The sequence below is a fragment of the Phoxinus phoxinus genome (assembly GCF_949152265.1).
Source record: "Phoxinus phoxinus genome assembly, chromosome: 8".
Lineage (NCBI taxonomy): Eukaryota > Metazoa > Chordata > Actinopteri > Cypriniformes > Leuciscidae > Phoxinus > Phoxinus phoxinus.
In genome coordinates, this window is record NC_136883.1 from 5580273 (window position 1) to 5603513 (window position 23241).

Consider the following 23241-nt stretch of genomic DNA (forward strand, 5'->3'; position numbering starts at 1 on the left):
TTTGGTACCAAACAGATGTTTTATTTTAAAATAGCATATAAATACCTAAAAGACATTTGAGGACTGAGATGCTTAAACTGGACCACTGGAGTTAAAATACAAAAGGTTTATACACAACTGTTTACATATCTTTGGAGCACTACTGGCCATGCATTGAAGACTATAAATGGGAACTAACTGTCCAAGTGCAATAAAAGCTGAGATGCTTTGAAGTCAAGCCTGAGAAATCACAAGCATTTTGATTCAGTCCCGTCACCCTTATAATGCGTTTATTTCATTTCCATACAGGACAGATTCAGTCAAAGAAATGCCCTGAGTCACATTTCAACAAATGAACATATACACTAACTACAGGTCAAAGGTTTGGAATAAAGATTTTTGCAATGTTTTCGAAAGATTATGCTCACAAGGCTAAATTGTTTTGATGAAAAAATACAGTAAAAACAATAATATTGTGAAATATTACAATTTAAAATAACTTTTTTTATTTGAACATATATTAGGCCTAAAATGTAACTTATTCCCGTGATGCAAAGCTGAGTTTTCAGCATCATTATTCCAGTCTTCAGTGTCATATGATACTTCAGAAATTGTTATAATACACAATTATTAATAATGGTTATCAATATCAACGTTAAAAACAGTGCTGCTTATTTTTGTGAAAAACATACTTTTTTTCCGCAGAATTCTTTAAATAGAAAGTTCAAAAGAACCGCATTTATTTGAAATGAAATCTTTTGTAACATTATAAATGTTTTTTACTGTCACTTTTGATCAAATTAATAAATCCTTGCTTAATTAAAGGATCATGTGACACTGAAGACTGGAGTAATGATGCTGAAAATTCAGCTTTGCATCACGGGAATAAATTACATTTGTAAATATATTACGATTTAAAATAGTTATTTAAAATTTTTATATTTCATTGTATTACTATATACTGTATTTTGATTAAAAACATAAAATCTTTGCTGAGCATGACTTGAATTATTCCAAACTTTTGACCAGTAGTGTGTACAGTATAGTGTGTATAAGCGTGATGTTTTTTTGTATTTTATTTCCCTTTTAATTTTGGGATGAAAAATGCCCATGGATATTTATTTTGTGAGGTTCAGTCACTATTTAAATATTGCTGGTGCATTTGATGATGTGAAAAATGGGAATTAAGAAACCACTACATTTGAGCACTCATGTTTAAGATCATAACTGGCCCTGAACATCATTCCTGGTCCACACTTTAATTCCACCACACACAAAACTCCACAAATTTCTCCTTCACTCACATGAAGAGATTCATACACATTTTCTGAGTTGCAGGAGATCACAGTTTGCCTGGTGGTGTTTTTACAGGCGCCCCGGCACTGACGGCGCTCGGTTTAAGTATGAGAGAGGAGTCTGTTGTGCGTGAAGATCTAGTCATACCAGACCTGTGCGGCGGAGCTGTGGAAATGTTCTCAGACTGCCACTTGTGTCACGAGTGGAGGTCTGGACAGAGAGACAGGAAGAGCTACAATGAAGATCTCATCACAACAGAAGCATCAGCTGATTTCATCACAGGAAGCTCAAGCGCAGAAGAGTACACTGGAAAGATGTAGTGAGTTTAAAACAACAACAACAGAAGCCCTTGTGCTGCGTTCAGGTAATGATTATATCGCTCTAGAAGCATGCATTTAAGGAAAGAAGGGATGAGGAGGAAAAAAGGCGTCGCCATGCTTCAGTCAAACGCCCAAATTGCCTTTAGCATGCAAGCCAGGCAACGACACGAAAGCTGTCCTAACCTTGCAGGAGGTTTTTCTGGGTCGCAAAGCCATTTTGACTTTCCTCGCCTTGTGAGATGGGAGATCCTGAACGAATCAAGCAAATGAATAGGTGAAAAACCTCAAACATTGTATGTAATGTAAGTGAAGCCCAAGCTTACCCCAACCGTTGGTCACTACGTCCCGGTCCACATCCCGGTTGCAAATCTCATTGGCCAGCCGCTCGAAGTACTCCGGCAGGTCGGCGTATTCGTTGCCGTACGAGATGACCTTAATGCCCTTGTCCAGCATGTTATCTCGAAGCTTTTTGAATTCGCCCACGTCCTCTCGCCGCACCAGCATGAAATGCTCAAGGTCAGACTTGTGTTTGACCGCCTCGAGAAACAGTGCCTGGAAGGTGGTGTCGTCCACGGTCCTCCCGCAGCCCAGGAACACAAAAGACTTGGTTTCGTAGAGTTTCTGGATCTCCCTCTGCAAAAACAACATTAGAACTGACGTTATGGAGTGACGACAGATTCATTTGAAGGATCACCGAGAAATAACAGACAAAAAAAGTTAGTTCTTCTAATTCAAAACAAGTTCATGATGATTTCATTTGGTTTTGAAAAACTTTTATAACATTTTCAATAAAAGTTTATTTTCAAAAAACATTAAATATATCTTTCAAGGTATTTATGTATATCATGAATTCATAAATTATTATAATTCATTCCATTTTTTAATTATGCAAGTTAATCTCACCACATGACTGATTTGGTGGACAAACGTTTTTCAAATATTAAGCAAATGTTACTTTTTTTCTTCTTTTTGAAATACCTAAATGTTAAAAATGCTGAACTACTTAAGGTTTTGTTTTGTTTTTAGGGGAGCACAATTTAGGTGAAATATTGTGATTATATATCAATAGGGCTATTTCATAATAATAATAAATACAAATATAAAAATTACTAAATAAAAATAATATTAATCAAAAAATATTTTTTTTTTACTATTGTAATATTTCTCTTAGAGCATTTAAGAAAACATTTATTTTTTCATTAGAACTGTAAAATTACAATGCTATATGGCTGTCTTAACTTCTGCATTTTCAAATGTTAAAGCCAGCAAGAAATACTTTATTTAATAAAAAAAATTATCTATGAACCAAATTTTTTTTATTTCATGTGGCCTCATAATCTTCAATCAAAATAACTTCCCTCTCCCTTTTGTATCAACATCTCTTCTTCGCGAGGGCGGGACAACCTGTCACTCATGAGATCACAGCAGTAGCAAATCACAACCATCCAATCAATTCCTGACGGACAAAATCCAGTCCCACCCTTTGTCTCATTAGGATATACGCTACAATAGGGAAGAAAAGACGATCGCGACTTCCATTTCATGCCGTCACTTTCATTTGGATGGAAAACCACAAGAATAAGTTGTGGCGAGCAGGACGAGGTCGAGGGACGTGAGAGAGCAGCGCGAGGTGTGATTACTGATGAACGACACCTGCACGACGCACCGGTCTCGTATCTCTCACGGAGGAGCGGAAGCATAAAAGGAGGAGCGACGATAGTGAAGATCGAGAGAGGAACCGGCCTGAGTTTATGTTGTGTTTTGTTTCTGTTTTGTGTGGCCAGCAGTCGTCCACGAGGGGCTCTTTGACAGTGCGTTCCTCCTTCTTCCTGGGTTTCAGCACCAGTGTAACGAGGTTAGATGTTATGGGAAGAAGGAGGTGGGAACCGGCGGACATTCAAGTATTTTAATAAATAAATAAACAAATACAAAAACGAAAGAATAAGCCAGCTAGGGGTGTGACGGTTAGTATATAACCGTGAGACCGACGGTTATAGTTAAACACCGTCATTAGAACTCTATAACCGCCAAAACCGTGTTATTAAAATATTTTTTACAAACATAAAAAAAATACTTTTTTAGATAGGATCATAATATGCGCAATACATCGGGAGACATGGTTTTTACCACTTAATGAAGTTTTGTTTTGTAAATCGTCAGAAATGATTTTTACCACTTCATATAAGTTTTGCTTTGTAAGAATTTTGTTTTGTACAAATTGTACCTTAATTTTAATAAATGTTTCATCAACCAATTGCATGCATTTAATAATATAGCAGACAATATAATAACCGTGACATGGAGGTGCCGGCGCGCCGCGTTCACTTGCATTGCGTTGTGAACTAGAGCGCATCTCATCGTAAATGAATAAAACTATGCCTATGCCTCATGCATTAGCATTAAATATCTTTGCTACATCCTTTCTAGACGGGTGCGGCTTTGAGAAATCTTGGAGATCTCCCTAATAAACGGAGGTCTGAAATATCTGCCCCTTTACCGATCAGAGCGCGCGCTGACACGGAGTTAACCCGCTATCTCCAAGAAGAACCAATTGACTCTACGGCTAATCCACTAGCATGGTGGGGAGACACACGCTATCCGCTCTTAGCAAAATTGGCACGTAAATACATGTGTATTTGTGCTACAAGCACAGCATCAGAGCGAGTTTTTAGCACTGCGGGTAACATAGCCACCCCTGTCAGATCGTCACTAAAACCGAGTAAAGTGAACATGTTGATGTTCCTGTCACGGAACTTTGAAGTCGAAAAAGATTAGGAATTTAAAATGTCATTGCACTTTTTTTGTTTCCTGTATTTAGTTAGTTTAATTAAGGTATTATCACAACAATCGTTGTTCGACTTTTTTTTTCTTTGATAAAGGTAGGCTATGTAGATTTTATCATTTGTAATTTAGGCCTACTCATTCATTTTTATGCAGCTCTTATATAATTTAAGCAGCCTACGTTTTTAAAAGGATTTGTTTAGTGTGTGTGATTTATTTAAAACAAAGCATGTTCATTGCTTTTTTTTTTTTAAAGGATTTAAAAAAAAACCCCGACGGTTATGTTACGAACCGTCACATTTGACTCACATCATAACCGTCATCACCAATTCTGAAACCGGCACACCCCTAAAGCCAGCAGCCCCTTGCAGACGACTGCTGGCCACACAAAACAGAAACAAAACATAAACTCAGGCCGGTTCCTCTCTCGATCTTCACTGTCGTCGCTCCTCCTTTTATGCTTCCGCTCCTCCGTGAGAGATACGAGACCGGTGCGTCACGCAGGTGTCGCTCATCAGTAATCACACCTCGCGCCGTTCTCTCACGTCCCTCGACCTCGTCCTGCTCGCCACAAAAGTGCTTCTCTTTTGTTTTTAATTGCTTCTCATTACAAGGATGGGTGCAAGTTGAGTTTCCAAAGCATGTTAAAGTGTGTCAAACTCCGAGCAGATGCAGAGATAGATTTGATGTAGAGCAGGATTTACTGTGAAGTGTAAACCGAGACACACTGAGTGTCATGAGCTGCTCGTGTAAGAACACAGTGCCGCGCTTTCACGCTGCGTATATATTTATTGAATTAAATCCCAATTAATTTTTTAACTTTATGCCACCTCAACAACAAAAAAAATCAAAATGAATTTTAATTCAGAAATTAAAACATGCACATCATAGAAGAGGTGTGTTCAAATGACTATGTATAAATTAATTTTTTTAATAAATTAACTAATCAGACAAAAAATATATGTTATGTGATTGACCATAAATGTATTATTTTATGCTGCTTTTATCATATAAACTGATAATGCTGCTGTCATAACAGTTTGTTCAAGGATTGGACAGAGAACAACAAAAATCGCTACAAAAGGGAGTATCTCTTCGGACCAGAATGCTTTGGTTCACTGTGTCCTTCACCCCAGTGAATTATCAAGCTCCAGTGGTGTGACTTTATCTCCTCCTGAGAGCAGAAAACATTTACTCACCATGACTTCTGTGTTCCTCAGAACATTCTGGTAGCCAGCAGGATGCAGTACAATACCACTGGGGTTGGTGTAAACACCGTGAATATGGAGCACACTTAGTCTTCTCTTCTCCTGAGCCCACTCCAGAACCTGCACACACACATGCACACCGCACATTTCATACTCCACTGGTCCCAATCCGGTTCCCACTAGGTCCAGCTGCTTTTAATGACTGTGGGTTCTAATCAAGAGGCATTGAATGGAAAAGGTGCATAAACACCCAGCCTAAAGGCCACACTATGGAAAACCACACACGGCCTGATTAATAAAGGCCGAGAACTGAACATGCAGTCACTTGTGTTTCAGAGGAGCTGCCGAAGAGCCTACATGCACTAATGCACTACATGACGCTTGGCCGGGGACCATAAGGCTGATTTTATGGCTAAAAGCTGAAGCTTTCACTGCTTTGTGCTGAAGGAAATTTATGGCCAAAAGCAAACAGAGATGAACCCAGTGCCCTGAACATCTGAAGAACATCATTTCATGAATTTATTTCATTATTTTTAGTTTAAACTTAAAGCAACTGATGATCTGGTGATAAGCGTTATTGTACAAGTCTTCATGGTCTCTTCTTCAGATGTTATTTTTTTGGTATCTGTCATTGACTGATTTATCTCCGAGGGGAATTACACTCTGCAACATAAACAATGCAATTCATAGCCTAAAAAATTGCGCCCTATATGATGTCACATTGCCAATGTACTTTGAGATCCCAATGACCTGATTTGGTAGCGCTGAGGGGGGATTGTTAATCATAAAGTCAATTTACTAATAATTTATTATTGTTGCATTAATAAGGGCTGTTACTAATAATATTACATGTTTATTTCTTGGAAATGCACATTGACAGTAAAGCACTGAGCTTGAGTTGAGATGCAGATGAAATAAAGCAATAAGCCGTGTTTTACAGTGGATTTAGAACAGCTAACTATGCGTTCACACCGGCTCCGGCAGCGCGGCGCGTCTTGGACGGCGAGGAGAGTTGAAGTCAGGTCAACTTTATGGTTATGAGCTATGACGTGGTTCGGCGGCAAGTTCGGCAACCAATCAGAATGTAGAAGTGCTCCGTTTGAGAGGATTCCAGGGAACGCAGTGTAAACTTTGGTTCCGACCACATTAGTTCCCGAGCAAAATAGAGGAGAGGTTGATTGGTTATTTGAATTTAATAAGGTGTGCAACACTATTAATAGGCAAGATTTTCGTGCTAGAACACTTGTTTTTCAGCGGGAATGCAAATTAGAATGGCACTTAACCATGAACACAATAGCCACACCACACAAATGTCTTTTAATTGGTTTATTTCGGTAGCAAACATGTCACTATAATTGTTAAGTTCTTTCCATCGATCAATTTTCTGCGAAAATAACGATCGACATGCTTGTTTGCTTTGCGGCCCCTTTAAATATAGTTTAAAAAAAGACCAAGCATTCGATCTACGTCAGAGCCCAGAGCGTCCAAGAATCTTTCCACGGCGTCGTTGGCAGGGCGGCGGTGTGAACGCACGGTAAGGGCCGTTCATAGGCACGACGTGGAGCGCAGAACAGCTAAATCCACCATAAAACACGGCTTCAAGGGGCTTATTGCTTTTATAAAACAGTTACTCCATAAAAATATTCATTTTAATATTTATTTTATTCATAAAATAAACACCAGGATCAAAAAATATAACGTGAACACATGTATTCCTCCGCCAAGCAATGTAGTTCCAAAGAGGTTGCAACAAGCAACACATGCAGCAACACTCAATTTCACAACTCAATCAATTTAAAAGAAAAATGTGATAAATAAAAACTTTAATTAGGGAGTGGAAATGGCTAATAAGCCAATACGTGCTCCTCTGCCACCACCTACTGGTTATACTGGTAATTTCATATCTTTTTTTATAAAAAATCAAATAAAAGCCTTTGTTTGCCACATGGTCGTTTTCCTACATCTTGAAACTTTTAGTTTTACAAATGAGGACAATCTTTTATTGATGAACAAATAATGTTTTTGGTCATCACATTAAAAATAACATGTATACTGGATAATATTTAGAGCTTTGAATGAAGTGCTGGAAAAAGGTTTTAAGCACAATAAAGTCCTGGAAAAGTGCTTGAATTTCTCTCTCAAAAGGTTGTACAAACCCTGAAATTAATAATGTAAAAGCATTCGCCTATTCCTGCCATCGTTACAGTATTACTACATTAAATACATGGTGAGAGTTGGTAATTAGTAGACTGAAAAGGCCTTCTTTAACTTGTTTATTCATGGCACAATGTTTGTCCTGGTTTCCACATCAGCGCTTTTTGATCTGATATCGGTGTGGTTTATAACAGAGAATTCTGCGCTGAATTTGAATGCCTCTCACTAGATCTTGATGCGATGTTATTAATACTGGAGTGAATTCAAACGCTTTCTCACCGGATCTTTCAGCACTGTGTAGTAACGGTGTCGCGTGATCGAGAACGACTTGAGAAAACCTGTTCTGAGCTTGCGCTGCATTGTCGATTATTGTTCTGAGCTGATAAACGGTCCGTGCTGTGCAGCTCAAATTAATAGTGCGGTTTCGTTGCGTTTTCGTTTGCCGTTTGATTTTTCTCATATGCAACAGAAATGGCAGCTCTTATCAGTTGGGCAAAGTCGCACCGACAGGAAAAGGGCTTGCAAAATGCGACCATTTGATCGTAGCCTGGAGCCCTGATATAGCTACCTATTTGACCTTATCGTGTTCATATCTGACTTAAGCTCAAGTTTCATATTAAGTGTGAGTAGCCTAATAATATCCAGTTTTACTATGCCATTTGAAGCAATGCATGTTGTGCAATTTTGTTATTTTAATGCTTGGTGGTGTGTCGTGGGTTTTTTACTTATCAAAACTGTGGAAACACTGGTTTAAATTATTCAAGTATCTTCTTTCATTGATGCTACATTTATGCATTGACTGAATCCAAATCAAAAAGTTAAACCTCCTTTACTATTCAAATTTAAAACATTGTAAGCGCCTAACAGGGAAGTCTGATCTGTAATTCAGCTAATTTATACTTTATAGCTCTTTAGGAAACATAGCAGGTACCTTCTTCTCATCTGTGAGATCCAAAGACTCCAGCTTGGTCCCTTGGTGGGCAGCGTAGATCTCTAGCAGGTTGTCAAAGTTGGTGGTGAGGACCAGAGCACCGCTCTCCATCAACTGCAGCACAGAGCGGAGGAGATGCTTCCCAACGTTCTCCATCTTACACTCAAGGTCATCAAACACCTCGTAGAGGCAGTCTTTGAAAAAGGTGGAGCGCACATTTCCCGTCCGCTACAGAAAACACAAGAGGTGAAAAAAGAAATCTGAGATGTTTGGAAAAACAAAACAACTTCAACTCTTTTTGGAGTGTACGACAACGTTACATAGCCTGCTTTTAGAAGGGAATATAAACATGATCATCTTTGAGGACATTGAAATGTGCTCTATGCCACACATTAAAAGAAACCAAGTACTTAATTCAAATATTTAAGCTAAAATTGTAGGCAATTAAATTAGCTTGATTTGTACATTATCTGAGGTGGTTCACCCATGCGAACTTCAATCCTGATAATAGGAATCTCAAAAGAAATAGAAATACTTCAGTCATTACAGTGACTTCCATTTGAGTCAGTAAAGTGATAATTAGACACTGTACATGATTTGATTTCAAACACTGGAAAGTATGAGGGATTGTGTAGAGAGCGCTGAGAATAGAGTCGTTCTGACACCAGTGCCCTTGTCCTGGTCAGACTCAATCTCATTACACTGAGCTGAATTCATTCTCTGAGCTTGGCCGAGGCACATGGAAAACCAGAGAGAGAGAGAGAGGCTGCTATGAATAGCTTGCAGAATCCACTTTCTCAGGAAGAGGCTAATTATCAGCACCTCCACACCTGCTGTGATCTAATGCCTCTGATCTCTGAGGTGTAGGTGTCTTTTAACTGTTTACACCTGGTATTAACATCCGTCTCGTCGTCTGATCACATGCGGTCAGTGCTAAACAGATGTAAACCACGCAAACGAGATTTACAGGGCCCAAAGCCATTTAAATGTACACGTTATGAATAAAAAATTTGTATGTAATGTCTTTTTACTTGCGTGTTCTGTGAAGAGTTGCTTATGACTTTTTTAAAAAAAGGAGACGTTGCGCATCAAAGTTTCAGTGGGAAAAAAATTATGAAAATGTTGTAAAAGGAGGGCAGACACACACACTGCTGGAAGTGTTTTAGAAATGTAAAATGCGAGTTTATTCTTGTCACACCTTAAAAAAGAAACGTGGCAGCTGTTTAAAGGAGAACTCCGGTCAATTTTAACATTGAGCTCAATTTTTTGTAAATTTTCACGCGCATAGGTTTAGTTACCTATGATCACGCGCGTGAACTCGACAATTGACTACTGTGGACTTCGACCGAAAACAGGAAGTAAATACAGGTCTGTGCGCTGGCTGATATAACATCATTTTTATTCATATATTTCACATCTACTGCAGTCAGATTCACTCGTGTTCACTCTGAAGGAATCACTCAACATGGCTGGGCACTTGTATGACACATCAAGGATGATAAGAGAAATAAAAGCAGGTTTAAAATTAGACCCCATTCAAGTCAATAGGGTGCAAATTTTAAAAAGAGGATAACGCGGTGTAGGCAACACCGATTTTTGTCGTTGTTCTCTGTATTGACAGCACTCCAAATTTACTAAAAATTGAGCTCAATGTTAAAATTGACCGGAGTTCTCCTTTAACGTCTATAGTCAGTGTAGTGCATATTTCAGTATTGACAGGAATGAAAATGAGGCTGATGGATAAAAGTAAAGTGTGTTCAATGGATTGTACTGTTGTTTAAAAACATACAGATTGTTGATGAAACATCTTTCGGAAAAAACTTTCAGCAGACAAAAAGCTTTTTACATTTAAAAAAAAAAATTTAATTAAAGTTTTTAAAATTACATGTGATCTAGAATACAGCACATGCCATTATAAAGACTGTAAATCCATCCCTCACAGCCTTTTCATGTAAAATTCAATGTTATCCATTGATTTATTTGTAGTCAGTGAAAAATAACAGCATTGAGCAACAAGCACTGAGAAGGTAGATTAACACTCAATCATATTTGGAAGATTTTGGACTTTTTTGTGCTTATCAACATGCAGTAACTCAATAGCTTTGAAGCCTGAACCAATGTCTCAGGCATGACTTTCATGCCCAAACATGTTAATGTTTATTTTGACTGGTATTCTCCGACTTGCAGCGAGCATTAGAAAGCATGCCTAACTTAAGAAATATATAACGCCAAAGCTGACTGGATTGTCTAGCCGTGGCCTGTTGTTCTTGAGGTGTGCATCCTGGATGCATGTTCAGATTAGCCTAATTTTTCGCGCTGAACTCCCAACGGGTCATTTGATTCACTGGGGTCTGCTCTGCTCACTTAAGGCTCAAAACTCACACAAGTAGGTTAAACCATTAAAAGACCTGTGGAGATTTGAGACCTTAAAGTTTGGGTAGGCAATGTTTTACATAAACACGTTTTGTTAAACTGGTTGCAACTATAAACAATAATAGAAGTGGTCTAAATATAAAAAAATGTATATACCGGTATATCTTCTATGGAAGTCTCAGGGCCAAAAAAAGATTTCGTCCAATCATTGCATTCGGTCTCAATGCAATGATAGGATGTCCTACCTGCCTGTCAACATACAGTATATTTCCATACGCCCGCACACCCTGCTCATCACCGTCATCATCAGCGTGTTCTGTAAGGCTATGCGGAGTTGTAGGCACAGTCCTCCTGAACCAAAACACTGAGCCTATGCTGCGTTCACACCATGTCATAACCGTAATTATGAGATAGAGATGCACCGATCGACCGGTCAGGGCCCAGAATCAGCTGATTTTCCGCATGATCGGCCTGGACCAGTGAACTGTCGTCAGTCTCACATCTTTCTGATTCGGCCCGTTTTGTTGCCAGCAGCACAGGCAATAACGTCAACTGCAAGTTCTTGCTCTCTTTTCTCTCCGACGGCGAAGTGACACACATCTGCTCACTCGTCTCATTCACTACGGTTAAATATTGCTTGTATTGCCCCTAATTTTAGTCTTTCCCGCAGGTTTCGCACTCACACCACTGATCTATATAAATGGAGCGCACAAGCCGCCTCTCAGTCTCAAACAGCTTGTGCTGCGTTTAAACAGTCAAATACACACCAAATTATGTCAAAATGCCTGTCTTGGCAAGTATTTAGTTAAACACAGTCAGTTTTGGAATTGAAATAATAATTGCAAAAGATAACGCAAGTTGTGTAAAAGTATATTGGATCCGTGCAGCTCTTAAAGTGACAGCAGTCTAATATTCCTGCTGTTGTCTGTCATATTAATCAAAGAACAAAAGACAAAGAAAAACACTCTCTGCTTTTGACTAATACGTTTTTTTTTTACTTTAATTGTAAAGTTAATTTGTTTCATTTTTACAATGAAGACTATCCAGTGTTATTTTACATCGGATTACTTTAATTTCTGTAGTATCTGTTACCTGAATAATAACCTACTGTTAGACCCACATGAAAAACTGAAAGCCATGTTTATTTCATAGCTCTTTTTTGCAAATTGTTTATTTGTTCTTATTTCATTCCTGACTTTTTACTTGGTTTTTTTTTTTTAATGAAAATAAAACTTTACATTTAATAAAAGTAGATTTTTGTTTGTATATGCTGTCAATTATAGTTCTAAGAAATAATCTGCAAAAAAACGGTATTGCTAGGCAGGGTGGGAAATTTACTTTTTTGCCCACAGTGGCTGGTGGATGCCCAATTTTACCAGCCACTCATATTTTTTACCAGCCACTTTTTCCGGAATTCAAATTTATAAAAGAAAGTGCACTAGCATATTTTGAATTGCTTCAATACACTATTTTTTATTATTATTAATACATATTTGATTAATATAGGCAAATAAAAAGTGAAAAAATCCCTGCGAGACCATGGTAAAATTGTGTTTGGTCATATTCTTCAGTAATTGTAGGCCTACATGTTTAATGAAAAAAAAATATTGACTCATCTCTCAGTAATAGGGTTGGGTCAATAGGGCCGACTGTGTATCTGATATGAATAAAACACGTCGGCAAATATATTTGAATGGATTGTTATTGCTGCTTCCATAGACACCATTGTGTATTTTACAAACTATAAATGTATTGTTTTGCTATAAATTATATGTATTTAAATGTCTGAAACCTAAAATAAACATTATGTGGTATATTACAAGCACTGAGCGTGTCCGTCTTTGGCTCAGTGCCAGCCATAGCGCGAAAGCACAGCTTGAATCTGGCAGTTATGTCATGTCATTGTACATTCGCTCCTTATTGGTCAGCTGCTGCAGAGCGTGCCAAAATCGGAATTGCTGATGAGATGTAGAGGAAAATGAGAATGTTACGTTACTCTCACGCTATTGGCTGGTCAGTGGGAACTGCACGAACCAATGGCAGAGCGGCGTAACTGCGCGAACCAATTGGTGCGAAGCCCGCGGAACTGAGCGCAATTCGGAACTGAATTCCAGGGGAATCCGCCTATAAAAGACGCTCGAATTGCCATGGATTCAGGTTTTTATCGAATGAAGTGACGATCGCTAGTCGTTCGCACCTACCACTGTGACTGGTATACAAGGCAAAGTCACCCGCCACTTTGAAAAAGTACAAAAGCCAATGGCGGGTGACTTTGCCTTATGACTTTGCCTTGGAAATTGGAATTGGCCAAGAAAATTGCAATCAGTGCATCTCTATAACGAGATGACAACCCGTTCACGTCCTCAGACTCGGATTTATACGAATGAGCTCTGCAAGTTGTTTATGTTCATTATTATTGTAATGTTATGTTCTTTGAGACATGAGGTAATTTAACAGACTCTGCTCTGGCTGGCTGTGCGATCATGTTTTGGAGGAGGTGTGGATTTGGAGATGCTCTGAAAGGGAGGGTGAGATCTTATGCTTTCAAAGCTAGCTCGCTATTGCTAGCCTCTCTGAAATTGCTTACCCTAGCTTTAACTCCAGAGCATTGCAACTAACAATAACAAAACAAACTGAGCTTGGAAATTTACTGGGATGGTGAAAGACTGCAGGCTGATGTTTTTCTAGGAGAGTTGTTATGTTGATGTGGATTGTTCAGCTACAACCATTCCAAGCAATGAAACACCAGCATTGTTGCTGAAATTCATTACCTAACTCCCTTTCACAGGCCTAATGCCATCTAAATCCTCTAGCCACATTGACAGGTTTGGATGCAATTGATATAGGGGCTTGACAATGAAAAACAGGGATAAATCACTGTGCGCCGTTTTGACGGGTTGACAAAAACAACAACACAGGTGGCACGTGGCTCTACACCTCATTCAAGCCAGAGAGAAAGAAACGGTGTAGGGCTGAGCAAATATGGGCAGAACTCTTTACTGCACTAGCACTTCAAAAAGCCTTTTAAAGTTATACATGTGAATTAAACGTGGCACAATGGCCTTCATCATCACGGTATGCTGACGCCTATCCAGTTCAAGGGATTTCATCAATATGCTGATTGAGGACTGTTGGGACACTCCAGGCACAGGATGGTTCTGTCGGGAGAGACATTTGCACCTCAATGACACGTCTGTACCATTTGCATCACAGGACATATGCTTTCAACTACATACTGTTAATTTACTAGTGTGTTCTAATATGTAACTACGTCATGTTTGGTCTCATCTGACAGCTTATAAACTGAGAACTTAATAGAGATATTAAAGTATCATAATGTACAATGTAGGTATTATTGGTTAAACATGCATTGAGGAGAATATGTTAATGTTCTTCTCCCCCTCTTAATCAATACCCATTTGCCTCATTTTTTGGTTTCCTGTCGGTCGGTTTCGGTATTCCACTCTTGTTTAACAATGCTTTGCTCAGGGTACAAGAAGGAAAGGTAACTGTTGATCTACGAGAAAGGCTTTAACCCCGCCACTCCCGCACACCGGTACGTAATTATACTACAAGAAAGGCTTTCACGGCCTCTTCTGCACAATTTGTTACAATAGACTATGTGCACGTTAGCATATGCTACTTCCGGCTGCGAAACCGATAGGGGGTGTCTAGTTTCCGGTAGCCTGATGGACGACGTAGTAGAGGATGTATATTCCGCCAAGAAGGCTACAGTACCCCACGTTGTGTAATCCCCTTTCTCTGGTTGTGCAGTCATTACTGCAGGGGCTCAGTGTAGCTTTCACTGTGTCATTGGGAGAGCCCTATTCTCTTGGAGATAATCCTCAGAAAACGTGTAGCAGGTAGTGGGAATTTTACTGTAGTGACATTGCAGCCTAAAGGATGCAGCGGGACATGAATATCTTCAAAGCAGGGAGAGTGTAACCCGGATAATCCAGGCTACGAGTAAGAGTTGAAAGATGTGTAAAAAGATGAGAAAAATTAAAAAGAATAAGAGAGAAAAACGAGTGCTTTAGAAGAGAAAGTGTTTCGTCCAATCATTGATCGCGCTGCATTGATTGACACTCCAACGAGCCAATGGTAGCAGAGCACTGAGACTGCGCCGGCGACACTGCCGCTGTCAGAGAGAAAGAGCGAGTCAGATGAAGCAGGATCTCCAGACACTCCGTATCAAAGGATAGATGTTGAGAAAGAGAATTATAAATGCAATCAAACGATTACAGTTATGAGTGAAAGTGATAACTTTGAAGAGCTGACGACGAAGTGAGAAGACGACGAGACAGAGAATCGAGAATAAAAGCCGATGTAGATACACGGAGCACCAAAGCACCGCAGATAATCTTCCTATTGAATAAGATGTGACTTTTTTGCCTTGGTGAGTTGTTTTCTTATATTGACTTGACATTTCACAAGTTTTTTGTAATGTTTTAGGTCCATTGCGAACGATTAAACTAACTTAACACCGGTCCACTGATGTAAACAAGACGGCAACCGGAAACAAAGTACCCAATTTCCACCCTCAAGCCGGAAGTTAGCATTTTTCTCGTGCACAGAGCGAATTGTGTTTTCTATACAGTATGTTGTTCCATTCTACTGTATATTTAAACATGTAACTTGATAAATAACTTTGCCTGCTTTAAAGGCTTTGAGAATCTTTCCTTTTATAACCGATTATGGTAAAAGCTAAAGTGATTTCGTTATCTAAACGTTCAGGTTTAATCCTACGTTTTCCTATCAGTTCTAAGAAAGACCTTTACCTTTAAAGAATAAAGAGGTTAAAGAATAACAACAACTTTAATGGAGTCAGATTAATTATATTGAAGTCAGATAAATATTTGAATTATACCCGTCATCCTTCAACTGCCTTTTGTTTCCAATCATTGGTTCAAAATAGCAGCGTAAGCTTCCAGCCTTACAACAGAATAGTCTATTTTAATCGATCTTCATTTTGATGAACTGATATTGATTTTTCTATCTATGCTGTTTTCTGTTGTGTTACTTGTAATGCGTCGGCCATTCAATAATCGTAATAAGCTTGGTGCTTTGTAACTTTGGATTAGAAAAAAAGTCTCAGCTTTCGAATTGTCAATTTTATCAAGAAATTGAAAAAACAAATTGTGCCTTTTAATGCGCCGAGACAGATCGCTGTGAACCGCCAACTCTTCCTCTTTACAAGTAGTTATAGCATGAAATAAACATGAATAAACTGAAGGAGGTATATAGAAAGAAACAGTACAACTTGTTGAAATGTATCATGTCTCATGTAATCACTCAATCGGATTTTCTCCCACAGAAAGACATGGCTTGTAAACAATGTCATGTAATGTTACATTTACCTCAGGAAAGCCATTTAATGTTCACAGCTCGTTAGACAGCTAGAAAAAATAACTATAAAGAGTAGTTATAGTTGCTTAATATATGCACTACTATATCATTCATTATATTTTTACTTAACCTGTTAGTGAAGTCTCATTTATTGAATGTTTGCAAAAATCTGTCATGAAAACAAGTTTAATTGACCACCACCATTTAAATCTTTATATTTCAACAACGAACTGGAATAGAAACATAATTATATCATTAAATGCAAACATTTAAATTAAACTTTAAGTTTTTATTTGGGTGCTGAATATTTCTAAAAAAATAAATATCAATTCTATTTGGACTGTTGTTCATTTTAACCTTTAATATTAAAGAGTTCTATATAGTACATATTTGGCAATATTCACTTTTACATGGTGTTTGAACATAAATGTGTGTTGGTAGTGTGTGTACACAACCACCCTATAATGGTAAAGATCCGACCACTTCTATTTTTACAGTATATTCCCCATAAATCATAAACAGTGTGTGTGAATGGCCCTGAATGGGAGAAAAAAATGTCTAGGGCGTTTACATAGAAAATACTCGTATACAGCAGCACACTGAAATGCAATAACGCATTCTGTGGAAATGCTTCGGTTTCTCTTGTTTCTTTGTCTTATTGCCAGAGTATCCGCGGCACGAGCTGGAAAGGCACAGCCCTCTTCTGGAAAGGGAGGCGGGGAGCAGAGGCTCCTTTACATTTAAAGATACAGTGTGTTTTTGCTTCTACCCAAAAAGGGGCATTTTGGGCATAGTATAATAAATGATTTGTAGGGTATTTTGATCTGAACTTTACAGATTCTCAGACACATTTTGGGGACACTTAAGACATATGACATCTTGTAAAAAGAGACGACAGGTTTTTTTATTTTTTTATAAATTCAGCTTTCATAGAGTTTTCTTTAAGAAATACTCAAATGTACTGTATAGCCAATATAATATATCCAAAAATATTGACATTCGATTTGAATCTGAATCTAATAAAGAGCTTGTGAATCTAAATCAAATTGATTTGTGAAATCTGTGTCATTAAAATAAGCACTAATAAAATCTCTATTCATTAACACACCTAGATCTACTCCAGCATATTGTATAGTAGCTCAAAAAAAATGTGTGTGTCGAGTCAGTGAGGCAGTTGAGATGAGCACACCAGAACTGATCAAGTGAATGAAACGTAAGTTGCTTTAGCCAAACGCATGCATGTACGATCAACACTTCAAACTTGAAAACTTAAGTTTAACTCTTTATTTAACATGTATGAGAAAAACCTATTCAAATGTTCTTACCGGTGAAAGTTTCTGAATAAGGTCATGAGCAACGTGCACCAGGTTCTTGTCCTCTTGCAGACTTTTCTGGAAGCGGCGGCTCTCTTCCTCCTCTAGCAGATCAAAGTCATTGGCAGCATCTAGCAGCGCCTGGATCAGACCTTTCCAGGAGCGCAGCGCGGGCACCTGAGGAGCTACAGCTGAACTCACCCCCGTGCCGATCACCAGCACCAGCTCAGGGGCACGTTTGGTCTTCAGGCTGGGCAACAACTTCCTATAGTCAGCAGAGATGGAGGAAATGTAATCAGGTCAGAGGATACATGCATATGGATGAGACTACGCCGCAGAGCTGTATACAAATGCACATCGGCTTAAACTGACTTCAAAAATAGGACCTGGAACTTATTTTTTTAAGCAGTCAGTAAAAGGAGGTCTATCAAACTCATGAGCCATTTTATTTCTATTCATTCTCTATGTTTGTAATGTTTGCGGACTGTACGTTCAGCTGTCACTCAGAAGGGTCTATTTAATTTGGGATTTGATGTTAGTTTATACCATAAAATAAAGAAAAACATTTGTTAAATCATTTTGCGTATACAGTTGAAAGTTTGAGCTTAACAATCTATGTAAAAATGAAATAATTGGAGAAAATCATGCATTAATAGGGTTGCACTCAAAATGTATTGGATGAGTAAACTGTTGTATAATGTTAATCTGCATAGTGATCCAGTCAAGATCTCTGAAGAGGGGGGATACATATTTTTGATGTTTAAAAGCGAGCTAGATACTAGTTTATTTTCTCTAGTATTGATTTCACCAAGTAAAACATGTTCTTGGATCAACATCCTTGTTGATCCTGGAACAACATTCAAAACAACAACAAATCAACCAATCAGATTTGAGTGATAGGTTTACAGTTAATCTCAAGTTTAGGCTTACAACTTGGGTTAGGGGCTTCTACACCATTCTTTTTCACCTATCATTTCCTTATGATATTAGGAATAACTTATGCTGATTAGCTACAAGTGTGTTGTGCTGCTATAGGTCCAATCCATTTTCAACAGTGTTTCTCAGAAATAGCTTACAGCACCAATGACTAATAAAGTCTTATTGTTAATTGTAACCGAATATGAAAAAAAAAACTTCCTGGTGAAATCATCCTGATCAGGAAGTTCTTTGCAAAAACATGTTTGTCAGGACAGATCAGCAAACAGGGACTCATTGTAATGGATGAATAATATTTGGCTCGCCTTAGGAATGTGCTGGCAGCAAAGCAAGACATGAACATCTGTTTTCATACCTGGCCTTCTTAGCCACTGTGTCTCCATCCTCAGAGTCGGGGGAAGGACGCTTCTCTGTCTTCACTGTAACAACAGAGGCCATTCGACTCCTACAAAAATGAATTATTGATCCATTTACAAAGCAACAAATATCGACTAAAAGGCTACACATCTGATAGATAGATAGATAGATAGATAGATAGATAGATAGATAGATAGATAGATAGATAGATAGATAGATAGATAGATAGATAGATAGATAGATCAACATCAAGTGTTCAATTAGGTTAACAAATAGTTTTAATTGCCCTTGACATTGAAAGAGATTTACTCTCTTCTAGCTGGAGGAACAAACTTCAGAGTATTTACATGCTCATGATGTGGGGAACAAAGCATGAGAAGATGCTGCAGTTCTTTGTTGTGCTCACTTCACTCAGGGGCCAGCGGCACATTGCTCCGTTCTTTCTCCGTTTTCTCTTTGTTTTTGTTTCATATTCATGTCAGGCAGAATCGACTGTACATGAAAATCCTAGAAAATCAATCATAACCTACAACAACAAACTCTGGCCAAAAACAAAAGACAGCCTATTTGAGCTAGCAAGCTAACAGGCTAGCTACATGTGTGATTTATTTCAATCGAATTATTAAGTTATAACTGATTTTTTTTATTACATATTTGACACCAGAATTACGAGTACTAATAACATAACTCTTTTAATACCATGTTTTGGCTGGGACGTTTAAGTGTCTTCAACTAAACCTTCAGTCACCTGTTGCTTTTGTTCCATATGTGATACACAATAGAGATTTAGCATGCAGGCTAAACTTACAGTTTTCTCTATATATATATTATTATTTAATACTCAAAACATTTAAGAAAGTAACTGTTACATCCATTATGTTGAGGAAAGACGAGATAACTGAAAAGGCAAGACATAACGTTACCAATCCGATACATAAGTAACGGTTACGACTAAAATAAAATACAAACTGACGACAACAGCATGTCATAAAATGTTTCAAACACTACTTACCGGGGTGAACAGAGAAAAGGAGGACACGAGTACTTAATCTTAAATTTCCTCGAATCGTTTACTGATGATAAAACAAAACACTAAAGACAAACTCTCTTATCTATCTATCGAACAAACGTTAAGCGACTTTCTATATAGGATCTCAACGCCAGTCGTGTATCAGTGCCAGTCAGCCTTCAGAGACAAAAACGCTAAAGGCCTTGGGGAAAAAAAATCAGGTCAGCCTTCGGCGAAGTACCTGTCAGAGTCTCTTCCTCTGCGGACACTCGCGTTCACAAGCTTTACATGTGCGCGTGCCCCGGAGCGCGTGCATGTGCGTGTGTGTGTGTCTGTGCCTGAGATGTTAGTGAAGGTTTAATCCGCCAGACTGTCACACACGTCATCACTCGCACAGACAGGCAGTGTCTCCAAAACAGGGTTATTATAGTTAACTAAAACCAATAAAAAAAACGTTTGTTACATGAAATAAAATAAACTTTACTTGCCAAGGCAACATTTCTCATTTCCATTTAGTTAATTCAAATTATTTAAAAAAAAAAAAGACAAAACGCACAACAAAATTAGTAAAACTAACTAAAATTTAAATGAAAACAGAAAAATGTATAATTATAACTAAATTAAAACATTAATAAAAATGATACTAAAATAACTGCTCCAAACCTAGTCTATTAAATTAGCAGTTTTCAAAAAGCTATTTACTCTAATTTGGGGGGCATTTTAGACACATTAAATGATTTCACGTTTAATTTGAGACACATTAAAATATTTCACGTTTTTGGACACACTTACTGAAATGATAACAACATTTTTCTAAATCGTAAGTCTGCATCTAAATAATTTTCATCAGATCTGCTATTAGTTCTACCTGTGGGATATGCTAAATACTTCTTTATTGCATGTCAGCAACAGCATTTAAGTCATTTAAAAAATATGGTCACACTATATTTTAATGCAGTTGTTACAGTGTAACTACACAAAAATATTAACAACATGTACTGTACTTACTGGGTTAAGGAGTAGGGTTTGGTTTAGGGTTATAGTATGTAATGATGCATAATTTACTGTTAATACTACAGTAAAGTATATGTAAAATATGTAAGGGGACACTGTAAAATTAGTGTTACCATATCAACTGTTACTCACATCAACCATGTAAGCCGTTAATGTCAAGTGTGTGTGTGTGTGTGTATTCTCACTATTAACTAGTTGCTTATTAGCACCCATATTACTAGAATATTGGCTGAATATTAGTACTTATAAAGCACATATTAATGCCTTATTCTGCATGACCATATTCTACATCCCTTAAGCCTACTCAATAAACTTAACAACTACCTTACTAACTATTAATAGTTAGGTTTCCGATGGTTTCCGATCGCATCACAGCACAGAGACAGCGCTCATAAAGATAATTAACGATATTCGCTTAAACACTGATACAGGCAAATTATCAGTGCTGGTACTACTCGACCTCAGTGCTGCTTTTGACACTGTCGATCACAACATACTTCTTGACAGGCTGGAAAACTGGGTGGGGCTTTCTGGGATAGTCCTAAAATGGTTCAGGTCATACTTAGAAGCGAGAGGTTATTATGTGAGTATAGGAGACCATAAGTCTGAGTGGACATCCATGACATGCGCCACTCCTATTCAACCTGTACATGCTTCCAATGAGCCAAATAATGAGAAAGAACCAAATCTCTTACCACAGCTATGCAGACGACACACAGATCTACTTAGCCCTATCGCCTAACGATTACAGCCCCATTGACTCCCTGTTCCAATGCATTGATGAAGTAAACAGTTGGATGTGCCAAAACTTTCTTCAGTTAAACAAAGACAAAACTGAAGTCATTGCGTTTGGAAAGAAAGATGAAGTTCTCAAGGTGAATGCATACCTCCACTCTAGAGGTCAAACAACTAAAAATCAAGTCAGGAATCTTGGTGTGTCTCTAGAGTCAGACCTCAGCTTCAGTAGTCATGTCAAAGCAATAACTAAATCAGCATACTATCATCTGGAAAATATTGCAAGAATTAGATGATTTGTTTCCAGTCAGGACTTAGAAAAACTTGTGCATCACCAGCAGGGTGGATTATTGTATTGGACTCCTTACTGGCCTTCCCAAAAAGACCATGAGACAGTTGCAGCTCGTACAGAACGCTGAGCAGAACCCGAACATATGAACACATCACACCAGTCCTCAGGTCTTTACACTGGCTCCCAGTCACATTTAGGATTGATTTTAAAGTATTATTACTGGTATATAAATCATTTAATGGCCTAGGACCTCAATACATTGCAGATATGCTCACTGAATATAAACCCAACAGATCACTCAGATCATTAGGATCACATCAACTAGAAATACCAACTCAGAGGAAGGAGAGTCCGCTTTTAGCTATTATGCCAGCCTCAGCTGGAACCAGCTTCCAGAAGAGATCAGGTGTGCTCCTACAGTAGCCACATTCAAATCCAGACTCAAATCACATCTGTTTAGCTTAGCATTTACTGAATGAGCACTGTGCCACTGTTCGTCCGACTGTTTGCACTGTATTTTATTATTTCCAAACTGTGATTCAGGAAGATTTTATAAATTTTTAGGGCTGTCTGATTGGAAGAGATTTTGAAGGGGAACGGGAGAGCTTCACTCCGACAAGGCGAGTGAAGATTAGCTATACTACGGAGAGTATAGAGTTTCGCTGTTTGTTTAAAACAGCAAAAGTGAAACGTGCTCTGTGGGGGCCCCACTGGGCAATACTGATGTAAGACACCACCCCACAGAGGACATCCCTGGATTGTAGGTCCAGTGGCACCGCAAACCTGCTCAATCACTTCCATCTCAGATAGGGTTTTAATTATTCTTATTTCTTTTGATTATTTTAATTTCTTCTATGTAAAGCACTTTGAATTACCACTGTTTAGCTTTGCATTTACTGAATGAGCACTGTGCCACTGTACGTCCGACTGTTTGCACTGTATTTTATTTTCTAAATTGTTTTAATTATTCATATTTCTTTTATTATTTATGTAATTATTTTAATTTCTTCTATGTAAAGCACTTTGAATTACCACTGTGTATGAAATGTGCTATATAAATAAACTTGCCTTGCCTAATAAACAGTCATTAGAAGTTCATTGAGGCAAAAGTCGTAGTTAATAGTTAGTTAATAGCGAGAATTGGACCCTAATCTAAAGTCTGACCATATGTACGTATATATATATATATATATAATA

At 38.1% G+C, this 23241-nt stretch overlaps 1 protein-coding gene across 8 annotated transcripts in view; it reads right to left on the reverse strand.

The window, feature by feature from the left end:
* The window catches only part of fam118b (family with sequence similarity 118 member B), a 24440-nt gene continuing 1199 nt past the window's right edge, over positions 1-23241 (reverse strand). For 4 of the 8 annotated variants that reach the window (XM_079620125.1, XM_079620120.1, XM_079620126.1 and 1 more), the window contains exons 3-9: positions 18993-19082; positions 17714-17966; positions 8670-8897; positions 5576-5704; positions 1919-2228; positions 1779-1844; positions 1-1485 (exon numbers count right to left, since the gene is read on the reverse strand). In XM_079620125.1, the coding sequence (XP_079476251.1) occupies positions 1472-1485; positions 1779-1844; positions 1919-2228; positions 5576-5704; positions 8670-8897; positions 17714-17966; positions 18993-19075 (1083 nt within the window). In that variant the 5' untranslated portion in view covers positions 19076-19082 and the 3' untranslated portion in view covers positions 1-1471. Of the gene's footprint in view, positions 1486-1778; positions 1845-1918; positions 2229-5575; positions 5705-8669; positions 8898-17713; positions 17967-18992; positions 19083-19341; positions 19502-20006; positions 20403-23241 lie in introns of those variants that run through there. The other 4 variants (XM_079620122.1, XM_079620121.1, XM_079620124.1 and 1 more) reach the window with 4 other exon arrangements.